Source organism: Eutrigla gurnardus (assembly GCF_963514095.1).
Source record: "Eutrigla gurnardus genome assembly, chromosome: 11".
Classification (NCBI taxonomy): domain Eukaryota; kingdom Metazoa; phylum Chordata; class Actinopteri; order Perciformes; family Triglidae; genus Eutrigla; species Eutrigla gurnardus.
This window is the reverse complement of record NC_139925.1, coordinates 12893114-12905567: the sequence shown is the minus strand read 5'-3', so window position 1 is coordinate 12905567 and position 12454 is coordinate 12893114. Positions and strand designations below refer to the sequence as shown.

Here is a 12454-nt window from a genome sequence, read left to right as displayed (position 1 = left end):
ACCACCACAACTGCATTTCTTACAACTTCAAACAGTCTGTGACGGCGGCTGCCCTGTGCTCTCGGTGTGGCCCAGACTCTCCATTTATCCACAGTGCGTAATAAGCTAACAAGGGCATAAAAGGGACCTCCTATATTTAATGAGGTATTTGAACATGTGCCGATGGTAGTTTGTTGATTTTAGTGGTGCATGAAAACCGCGTTAGACAGACGGAGCAGCATGACTGAGACCACAGGCTGTGGCTAGAGTGCCAATAAAACGGAGCTATAAAGGGAAAGTCAACCATCTTGGTAGTAAAAGACTTCGACACCTCCACTGGTGTGACATCCCTCGCAATTGATTCCTCTCAAACACTGAATCAGTTTGTGTTAATTACGTCACACCAATGCAGAGGAAACAAAGCAGGGGTACGCTCAAAACAAACTAGATTGTTTGAGACACAAGTTTGTTCATGCAGTAAGTGAAAGAAATAGTTGTGTGAAGAAGAAAAGCTTTGAAAGAGAACTTCAAAAGTTGACAAAAGGTTTGTCAATGTTATTGTGTGTAGGCCGCAGTGAAAGCCGGATGACAATTGAAATTGCTGTGTCGTCTGTCACTGCTCCCCAGAACGAATAATCACCTTAAAACAGCAAGAAAATGTGACATTCATGATCCGATTCATGATTCTCATGTGCTTTATCCTCTTTGGGAACATTTTAAATTCAAACTAAAACTGGGTTAAACTGGGAAGTATCTTGATTGCTGACAACCACAGTCCATATTGCACACGAGGGAAAATCAGCTGGGGTCATACATCTAAAAAGTCTGTGTGGCAGCCAGGATCAATCCCCTTCTCTCTTTAAATAGCCTAAAAACATCTTTTAAAACTAACTCCATTTTAATTATCTAACAAGGGTGATTATTTTTATTCCACCCCCGAGCATGAGCTGTTTTACTAACAAATAAATGCACCATTCATATGTTAATAAAATCCACATATGCCACTCTATCTGCAATCCCTTTGGTCGACACCAGAAACAGAATACACCGCTTTTCATTCACACCCAATCTGCTAAATCAGCAATGTTATAGATAATGCCATCGAGTCCATCTCTGGAGATGAACAAGAGAATAGAGAGTAAGGAAGGTCGAGACAGGCAGATAAAGAACATGCGGTAATCTATAGTCAAGGTGTTCAGGGAGTGCAAGGAGAGAACAAATGTCACAGTGGGACTTCAGCGACCTCCTGCAGATGAGCCAGATGAGCCTATGTGTGCATACAAATAATGCACACATAGTGTATGTCCCAGAAGGAAAAATAGTCAGCATAAGTATAAAACATTTTTTAATTGAGCTAAAAATGTCAGTGAAAAAATATTGACACAATCTCACAATATCATGTAATCAAAAGTTAAATTACATTTATTTAAGGGCTCAGAATTTACTACAAAAATGTGAAATGTATTTTTAGGAGTGATAAAATCAGATGTTATTTTGTAAACTGTCAGATAACCTCTGTCTTAGCTTTTGTTATCTACACTAGCCTGGTCTCAACAGCTTTCAACTCAGATTAGCTATAAAAGTGAGGAAACACGATTGGCCCCTGGAGATACAACTTTTAAATTATTTCGAAGTGCAGACCTTTAATATGTATGTGAACTCTGATTATGGGTTGAAAATGGCTAAGATTTAATGTTCAATATCTGCACGGCAGCTGCAAAACCAGCTCTGCAATCAAACACCTGTGATGCGTCTGATTTCGGCCAACAGTGACTCACTGGAGGAGCTTCTTTTACTGAAAGAGGTAGACACAGGTGCCACGACACACAAGGACAAATGTCCTTAAAAAACATCTTGGCCCAAAACGTTGACAAGCAACACACAGCAGAGGTAAGTTCAACTGTTGCAATTGGATTTGATGGAAATCTGGCTCAAACCCAGAATAATTTCTGTGAGTGCTTACTGTATTGATCATACACATTGATCATAAAATGGCCACATATTGAGCCAAGCTGAAACCAAGTGCGTGGATGTGAGACAGTTGTTATTATTAAGGATGGGCATTTCAAGCAAAAATACACCTGCACAGACGGAAAAGCCAAGAGACTTAGAATAAAATTAAATATAATAATGAACAGATAACAATGAATAAGAGAGGACAATACATATTATGAGCTTCAAAAAAGTCAAAAAGTTGAAAGGCTATTGATTGTTTAACATTGTATGATGTTATAAAAGTAAGAAAGAAACAGTTTGCTTTGGAAACATATGTATCTGCTTTGTTGGTCACTAGAGGTTAACTTTTCATTAAGCTAATCTAAAGCTTCATATTTAAAGGACAGATTTGAGAGTGAGTTTAATCCTCTCAGCAAATGATATGGGCCACAATGGTTGTGGTACCTTGTATACAGAGTACACTCGGCACAAAGTCAAGCCTGTTTCCAGTGGGTTTTGGCCTCCATTAATAATAATAATAATAATAATAATTCTTTATTTATATAGCACTTTTCGCAGCACAGAGTCACAAAGTGCTTCACAAAACATGATAAAACCACACAGCAAAGTGCTTTCACAAAACATAATAAGACAACAGTATATAGAAAGATGAAGAGCAGCCAAGAATAAAACAACGACAGTAATTAACTGCCATGCAGTTCAAAGGCCTGTCGAAGCAGGTAGGTTTTTAACTGCGCCCTGAATGCTTCAAACGACGCAGAGGCTCTCAAGTCTGCGGGAAGAGCGTTCCAGAGTCTGGGGGCCACCGAACGAAAGGCTCGGTCCCCTTTCGTTTTGAGGTTGGTTCGGGGAAGAGCGAGGAGCCCCTGGTCGGAGGGGGCTCCTCATTAGGGTTGTCACTGGTTGTCACTGGTCACCGATTCTGTGTTCTGGAATTTTCTCGAACAGGATCTCAAGGTGCAGACGCGAGGAGGAGAGGGTTCAGTTTAAGGACTTCAGGATTGCATTTCTGCACTTTGCAGATGATGTGGTACTATTGGCCCCGTCAGACTGTGACCTCCAGCACACACTGGAAGCATGGATGTGATTCAGGGGGACAGGTAAGCTTTACCAATAATATCTATAAATCCAAATGATGCATTTCAACTGGTGAACATACTCGTGACTAGGGGTATAACAATCCATTGAACTAGATCGATTTAATGATCACCGAGACAATAGCATCGATGCAAAGGGAAGACATCGATCTATCGACCTGCAAGCTTTTATTTTGAAATTCTCATGGAATTCCATCTCCGCGGAACAAAAGAAGTAAACAGAACAAAAGAAGCAAAAAAAAAAAACAAGTTTAAACAAGTTTAAAGGTTAAAAGCAAGAGTGAAAAGGTGAGTTTTGAGGACTGTTTTGAAGGGTGGAAGACTGTTGGCATTTCAGATATGGCATCGGGAACGGCATTCCAGAGGGAGGGGGCGGCTGCAGCAAAGGCTCTGTCGCCCTGGGTCCGGAGCTTGGTCCTGATTGGGTGGAGGAGGTTGGCATCAGTGGACTTGAGGCGACGGGTAGGGGTGTGGCGGTGGAGGTCAGAGAGGTGGGAGGGGCCAAGTTGTTAAAGGTTTTGAAGTTGATGAGCAGTATTTTTAAGTCAATCTTTGAAGGGGAGCCAGTGGAGGTCATGGAGGACAGGGGTGATGTAGTCAGAGCGGTGGGTGGAGGTGAGCATACGGGCAGCAGACATGCAGGCTTTTCCCCCCGAAAAAACAACAACTTTAAAAGAGAGATGAGTATCACAGCATGGTGAAGAACAGAAGGTCTATTTTTATTAAAAAGAATATATTGTATATCCAGGGCTCCAGAGTGCGACCATTTTGGTCGCATATGCGACCAAAATTTTTATGAGTGCGACTGAAAAAAATTGTAGGTCGCACTGGTGCACGTAACGCTGCTCGGGTGAAAAAAAAAATCATAAGCGCAGCATCTCTTTATGTTCTCCTGACGGTATCGTGGTCTAAACCAATAAGAGACAGAGCTCGGGCGGGTCCTTGCCTCTGATTGGCTGTGGTCCTTTTCACTGCTGTAAATTGTGTCAGATCGAAAATGCGAGCGAGCAGAGCAGGTACTCTGAGCGCTTCGACGCTGAGCGCTTCGATTTTCTTTGAAAATGAAGAGAGGCAGAAAGCCTCGCCCCGAGACTAATTAAAAAGCCCAAAAATATGCCTTCAGACAGGACTGGTTGAAGCAATTTCCCTGGCTGATGTACGATGAAGAAAGGGACTCAATGCACTGCATTTATTGTCGGGAGTGCGGTCAGCATTTGGCCGGTAATAGTGCGTTTGTGGAAGAGTCAACAACATTTCGCATCGAGACATTGAAAAAGCGCAATATGTCCAAAAAGCATACTACATGCCGTGATAAGTGTGTTAATAAAGTGGCCCCTCATCCAGCTGCATTTCAGCGTCAGGCTGTATCAATCACGTCCGCTGAGGAATCTGAAATGATTATAAAATTCAACGTCGCATACAATATTGCAAAGGAGGAGTTGCCGTTCACTAAATTTAAGTCTGAAATTGTTCTGATGAAAAAAAATGCCGACACGCTAAAGAACAAGACAGCTGCGGAGGTTGGAAACGCCACGTACACGTCATTCATGACTGACGGCGACACAGACGTCTCTACGAAGGAGTGCGTTATTGTCTACTGCCGCATTTTGCATAAAGGGAGGCCGGTCAACATGTTAATTGGACATGTCGGGTGGAGCATGGACACGCACAGTGTTTGAAGGTCCACATTACAGCATGAGAGATCATGAATAGGAAATTGTATAGTAGCCTATTCCTAATATTATTATTAAAAATGAATAGCCTAAGTAAAAATATAATTAGGCTAGGCTAAGATCACATAAACAGTTTTCCATTTGCAATCTATAGGCTAGTGACCTGTATGATCTTTTTATTGTGCCACAAAGCAAGCATTTACTGCGCTTGGGCATCAGTGTGCAGATATGCTGGAGAAAAGGGTTCCTCTGGGTGCTGATGGTGCTGCAGTTAACCTAGGCCATAAGGGGGTGTCATTATGTAAAAGGAGAGCGATAAAAAGGTGACTTTTTGGCGTTAAAGGCGACGCGATAAAATATGGGTGCACCTAAATTTTGTGCTGGTGCACCTAAAAAAAAAAGTTAGGCGCACCAGTGCAACCAATGCAAAAAGTTAGTCTGGAGCCCTGATATCACTTCTTTTTTTTATGTAACCGATTTTGTTAAATGGGCATATGGTCTCATATCGATCAGGACGCAGAATTACATCAAAATCATATCATTCCAGACCTTGTGGTATCGGCAAATATAGCATTGTTGTCCAAGAAATCGATATAATACCGGCTCATGATGAAACTCGTGATTTACAGCCCTACTTGTGATGCAAAGACCAGGCTTGTCTGCATATCACACACAGTCACAGGGGTTGCACATGGGATAATAATCTGAGAAACAGGGGAATAAGAGTTAAATAAGTACAAAGAGAGTGGCGCTCAAGTGCTCCCATTCAGATCTTAGTGACTTTGGCGTTTTCTTACATCTGCCTCAGACGCTCCAGTTTTACATTCTCTGACACAAGAAATCAACAAACGTGCTCTACAAACACTTAGCTGGAACTTTCTGTATACATCCAATTACTGATTCCGTATGAAAACACCACTGACCTAAATACAGCAACCGATGCTACACCTCCATTTTGCCCTGAGAAATAAAGAGCCTTGCACAAAGAGAATGGCAAATGAGGCCACTTTGAAACACAATGCAGCTCAAGACTATCTTAATAGTCATTCCTGGAAGCATGAATGGCAAAACTCCTGCAACATCAATAAGACAGTGATATCCGTGAGGCTGACTTGACATGCATTTAATTAGCAGGGAGCCAATCAGAGAAATAGAAAGGTATCAAAACATGTTCTTTAGAACAGTCTACTATATTACAGGCTGTTCCAGCGAGTCTTGCCAAAGTGTGAAACTCTAAAATAAAGCCTTGGTTTCCTTTCATAATAAACACTCTTCCTTCCAGCATCAAAGGGAGCACTTTACGATTCCTCCTGTTAAAAGGCTCCTGACGAATCCTTTTTTATAAACAGTAAAAAAAAAAAACCCTGCTGCTGACACAGTTCATCTTCAATATGATGTTCCTAGACTAATAAAAGACATGCAGAAGTAGACAGAATTATTTTTAAAAATGAGTACAGCTGTTGCTCTCTGAATTGAATCGCATGTGAATTGATGTTTGATGGCAGAAGCAGCTTAGAAAACTCTTCAACTGATTAAATATGTCATCAGTTGGAACATATGTATAGGCTTCTTTTATCCAAAGAGAGCGAATGTAAGAAAAATATTTTTGATCTCCGCATTTCAACTTGCAGCATAATGAGTAGGCTAGCTTACGCTCTTAGTTTGTGTTCTCCCGCAATAAAATGGAAAGTACAGTATATTCAACAAGACACTGTAGCTGTAATTCCCAGGCTCTTGCATTGTTCAAAGACAAACCATGGACGCCCTCATAGAACATGCTTTTACATTTTTAGCAGATTTATTAGAAATGACGGCAGAAGTGCAAAATTATGAAAATTAAGCCCCACTCAATGTCTACCAGATGTTTTCCACTGGAGTAAAATTAGGATTTTATTGACATATCATACAGTATACAGGCAATTATAGCCAAAGTTGTGCAATTTTGTGTTTTGTATGTGTCCAATCCCAATGTCTGAATATTCTTTCAGACATTTAAAGGCTGTACATGCATTAGTATGCTAGTATACTAGCACTACTTGAGTGAGTGTTCCCTCATTGCTTAATTTCAGCAATCTCTCCATCTATCAGCATCGCTCACTTCCCCATGATGACACACTGAAGTAATTAGTGCTGAAGTTGAGAAGGTGTTAATCCTGGATGAGGGACCCCCCAGATCTATTCCAAACACAACAGCCCATTATTGGCCTGATGGAGAAAACTATAATCTCAGTGGCTCACAGTAAAATAGCAGTAATAGGAGACTTCCCAGGGCGAGTTTGTGAGATTTGCTTGTGTCCCAGTCTCATCCTGTGGGAGCAACTTTGGGGAAGCCAATTCCCATCTTGTCCTGCACAGATTTGGGCATTATGTCTCAGAGCTATGAGGGTTCGGTTGGGACTAGGATTTGGAGATCAACATAAACACCTAGCAGCTATTTGTGGGAGAGACATCCAGTCAACTGGATAGTTCAGTTGATCAGTGGACCACTGTGGCTTTATACCTACGACTACGGGATGGATTACCAATAGTTTATGGCTAAATACCTGCAAAACCAATTACATTATCATCACCTTCAGATGCACTTTGTAATTAGTGCTGAATAGCACATTAGCCTGCTAACATGCTAAACAAAGATGCTAATCGTGATAAGCATCATACCTACTAAACATTGCCATGTTAGAATTGTGACATGAGCACACACAAACAAAACACTTGTATTTGTAATGTTTTTTCAAAACAAGGAAAGTCATTGAAGTCACACACACACACACAAACACACACACAGAGAGAGAGAGAGAGAGAGAGAGAGAGAGATCAAGAGGTGCCACAACCAACCTTTGCCTCAGAGGTCTTCCTTTACAAAAGATATTCACTTCCTATAATCCTCTCTCTCAAAGCAGCCTCTATTCCCTCCATCAAAAGCTCCCAAAATATAAAGCCTGATGGTTTAAGACCATGGCTGGACTCCAATCAATGATAAAATACACTGACACAGAGGTGTTATGACCTTTCTGTTGTGAAATGATTGATGTGGGGCGACCTAGTGGTTCAATCCGCTGTGCAACTGTGTGATTCTCAAACCAGAATGATGTTGTTGCATCAGTTCACTTTCGTCTTCCGTCCTCACTCCCATTCAAGCAAAACCTCATATTGCGCTCCGTCAAAGAAAAACAAACACGCATATGAATTCATATGCTCACCAGCTCTTTTGTTTGAAATGTATTTTTTCTCCACTTCAGAGAAGATTGTCTGCAAACGAATGAGAGGTGACTGCCTTCAAACCTATCTCTATGTCTTTATTGGTTGTGTGAAGGCTGATGCAGATCGAGGGGAAATGCACTGACCTTCATCTATCAGACCCATGATTGAATGTGGTCTGTCAGAGCTTTGCAGCTGGTGGTCTGCAACTCTGTTGTTCTCACAGTTTCACGGTCATATCTCACTTTTTCCTTTCTTTGGAATATTCATCTGGAATAGCTCAGCATCGTCTATGCGTGCATGTTAGCTTCTCACATTATCACACAGCAGTGTGCATTGTCTGAGTTGTGCCGATCACATGCGCTACGATGCCATCTCATAACTTACCTACTATATCCATGATCCCATTGTCCTCTGGGCAGAACGTGTGTGGTGAGCAGGGCAAGGCTACATCACACTGACGACTATAATGACCAATGATGCTTAGCAGACGTACACATTTCTCACTGTGTCTGTGTTCCCTCGTGGCAAACAAACCAATGCCAAGCTGTCCTCAAAATGTCAAGCTGCAGCAACCCCAGGGATTTTGAAAGACAGATCAGGGTGATGCTATTTCCTAATGGCTTTAGGAGAAAGGGGGTTGTTTTAAACCCGGATGCCAAGCGTATGTCAGCGTTCTGCTACAGACTGGAGGACGGGTGTGAGTTACATCCCAGGAAACAGTGGTGAAAGGTGAGCTATGCACCTGAGAGACTCAGGGGGGTGTATTCGTGTGAATTTCTACTCGTTTCAGGGTGCTCACGTCAGGTTTTATTTTGTTCTCCGCTAGCTTGTTAAGACAACACAGACAATCTTTTTTTTATTCATTTTGTCTGATGCTGCTGTTGGACCAGATGATATCCTTAAATCGAATCCAGGTAATTTGGTTCCTTCTCTAATTATTCATTGAGTTGTCTCTGCCCAGAAGGAAAACGATCAGACCCTCAGAAAAGCAGTTGATATGCAGAGGAGAGACAAAGAGAGACGGGCGGAGACAGAGGGAAACACATCAACAATTTGTAAACTGCGTGCTTGATCCTTTCCCTTATCAGAATTATTTTTAAAGCTAATGAGCAGAGATCACGATCACAAGACTTAAACTTTGTTGTTTCATTGGCTGTTTTTGTCAAATATAATCATGCCAGTATTTAAATTGTTTTTCTAAAATGCAAGTACACAAAAGTTCATGCAGGAGGTGATTCTTTTAATCCATCTTTAAGAAATGTGTTACTATTCTGAGAATGACTCGAGGAGCTGTCAGCCAACCTTTTGATAATTTCAAGTATTCTTTCTGAAGTGGAAAGAAAAGGTTGGTTTTGTCCCTGACACCCTTTTTTTTAAGTTTTTGGCAATGGGAGACAGGCAATATGACATGTTGTAAAGCACATTCCATTAATAGCCTTATTTTCCTCTGTGGCATTCAACAAGTGACTTGATGCTTTAAAATAACATCATCCATTATTAGTCTCAAGGCGGGGCAATTTACTAAACGTATGCTAGGCTCTGGAAGTTTATTTAATATGCTATGATGCAGATTTCATTTGAATTTCCTCATTGAGTCCTGTTAACCTTGACCGTGCATTCACTTATTTTCTTGTAAAAATGCACAGCAGCGCAACATTCAAGACCAGTATAAACTCAACATGACACTACAGAGAAATCCCTTATTATCTGATACATCACTGACTTCAGTAACTGCTAACACACAACCGTTTTGAACTCTATCCAGGTAGTCGATTGCAGCTGAGTGTTATCACACTCAGAGGTGTTCTGGAGGTGGACGACTGAATGTCAGTCGGCTTGGATCCATATCTGGCTGCCAGATTTTGCTGAGATATTGGGGGATGCGGACTTGGATTGATTTAGGCTGGGAATCAGTTTTAGTTTGCAGCACTGAAGCTAAATTTGGGCAAGTGTCAATCCATGGCATTGGCCCGCGTTTGGCTGATTTTGGCAGGGCGCTCATCACAAATCTGGCTTAAGTCATGCAACCAGTTGTACCGGATTTAGGCCACTTTTGAGGCCAGCCATTCTGGCTTAATGGAAACCTATCAGCCAACATACACTTTACATACATTCTGAGCAACTGTATCTTTCACTCCCAGGCATCTTGTTTTTCCTGCTCATGAATTAACATATTTTATGGAACAATCGGTCATGGTTAGAAGAAATCAATGTGAATGTCAGTAGGAAAGAGCAGCAGTCTATTGTCAAAGTCCAACATTTTCCCATCCAATCACCTCGAGTAAAACCTCTCCCGCTTCATTTGGTCTCACTAATTACAGGACGATGAAGACATTGAGCGCAGTCTCCACGGAGGTGGAGGGAGAGCATGTAAACCTTTTAGAGAGAGGATGAAGTCAGCATCCTGCTGACATCAAAGAGGTGGTATGTACTGCCCTATTTCAATACTCACACTACCCCTTGAAACTATTTTTACTCCTCGTATTTCAGCTAACCCTCTGAGTGGGAGCTTTAATGACCCCACATTCGAGATGATGCCTTTGTTAAAACATCTCCTGAACTACAGGGTCTATATCCCTGCCAGCATGAGTAATCTCTCATTGGAGCTTTTCTCTGTGGAACTACTAATGATGCAACTTCAGGCTTCACGTTTGTTTGCACAAAATTATGAACAACGAGCAGACTGTGCAATTTAAGACAATGATGGTCCTACATCACATTTAGCTTTTGTTAGATGGATTAAGACCCAAAGTGAAGGATATATAACATGCTCAATGTGTGACATGCAATACATGTTGTTGCAGTACACAGATTAACCTTTAAATTAAGATATAAATGACTTAAATTTGTACTGGATCCCAATTTGCCAACTTGCAGATCCATAGAAACCAGTTTGACAGCCCAACAACATTTTGATCTCAAACATAAGATGATAGCTGTGGTTCACAGTGGGATGAATCTGAAATGATCTTTATTTTTTTTATGCTTGCCATGTCTATGCTTACAATGCATAGCCACGAACACACATAACATTTGTATCCTTGCTCGTGCTCTGTCTCATAAACATGATATCCACTTATCACTGTCTTATTCATTCAGCAGATTAAGTTTAGCTGCTGAATAATAACAACGTCTAACATCCTGTTTGGTCGGTGTTTACATCCTAAAGATAACGCTGTATCCTCCTGGATGTTGAACTCATCTGTCCATCCCAACACTTCCCTGTATTGTTCCATCTGAGCAAAACGATGTGGGAGAAAAAAAACCTGATTTCCTCACAGCATTTCCCAAATGTAAAATAATCAGCAAGACGAGTAGAGTAAAACAGGCTGGATGCAAAGAGACATGCCAAAACTGTTGTGTTACATTGGTATTGTAAATGTCTCATCAAGTGCATGTATGGAAATTAGTAATTAGACCTATAGTAATTTCTATAAACTTCAACAACCCTACTACAAACACACAGCTACCCACACTGCATGCATCCTGATGAAACATGTATTAAACCCAGTTTAATCCTTTTCAGTTCACCAGACATTGGCTCAGCATATGCAGCACTAACGTTGCATGAAAATGAGCCACATGCCTAATGACAGACATTTGAACAGTCATGTTTTCTACTCACCCTCCGCCGTATTGTTGACCGTACTGTCAGCATTTCGCGTCGCCGCGGACAGGCAGAGAGCGAAGAGCAGAAAAGCAAAGTTCTTCCGCCGCCTCCAGGTTCTCATGATGCCCGGGCTCGGTGAGGTGAAGCCCGGACGACCCAGCACCGCCTGACACTTCACACAGGTGACAGGATGGAGATGCAGGTCAGAGCAGGTATCGGCGGTGTAGGCGGGGGGGAGCTTCGCCACGAAGACTCCAACAAGATGTGTTGCCGGCTGTCACTCCAAGAGAAGAAGCTGTCAAAAACTTTTCCTTCCAACACCAGACGGCGAGCGACGGTCTGGGGGTGGGGGGGAGACGTACAAATGCATGTGTTGGCTAAATGTTGCTTATGTAGAAGGGGAGGGGAGGGTGACGCCAAGGAGCCAAACGAGAGGCAGAATGAGAGGATGTTGGAGAGTAGTGAAGCGGACTTGCTATCCCCACCACGACCGGAGCAGCCACACTTCGCCATGTGCGATTCAGGCTCCGCTGGGTCCTAAAGCCGGACTTACCCAATTAACAGCTAACGTTAATTGTAAACTATTTACCGGCTTCACCCGTGCACCCTAATAATGCATGGTGGGGAGACAGGATACCTATTACATTTTGAAAAGCCCACGTTTAATGCACACAAATACAGTAGGTATTAATGGTGTATTATAATCCGATAATTCATACGGGCTGATGTTGAAAGTGGTGCTACATCACCATATATGGTCACAGACTTCCTAGCTAAATTAGCTAGCATAGTCTACTACTTCCAGAGCACAGTCACGGGTAAACTTTTTATCCGTATTAGTATCAACTGTTAGATAACAAAAATACCTTTAAAGATGCAACCCGCTGCTGGATAACAAATAAAAAAATATGCGTTGTCATTTTCTCGAAATTACGGGG

At 41.9% G+C, this 12454-nt stretch overlaps 1 protein-coding gene across 2 annotated transcripts in view; it reads right to left on the bottom strand.

The window, feature by feature from the left end:
- LOC311020549 (C-terminal-binding protein 2-like) overlaps window positions 1-11926 on the bottom strand; it is a 158646-nt gene extending 146720 nt beyond the window's left edge. The window contains exon 1 of one of the 2 annotated variants that reach the window (XM_084020641.1): window positions 11532-11926. In XM_084020641.1, the coding sequence (XP_083876767.1) occupies window positions 11532-11637 (106 nt within the window). In that variant the 5' untranslated portion in view covers window positions 11638-11926. The remainder of the gene's footprint in view (window positions 1-11531) is intronic. The other variant, XM_084020640.1, reaches the window with a different exon arrangement.
- Between the last annotated feature and the right edge of the window lie 528 nt (window positions 11927-12454).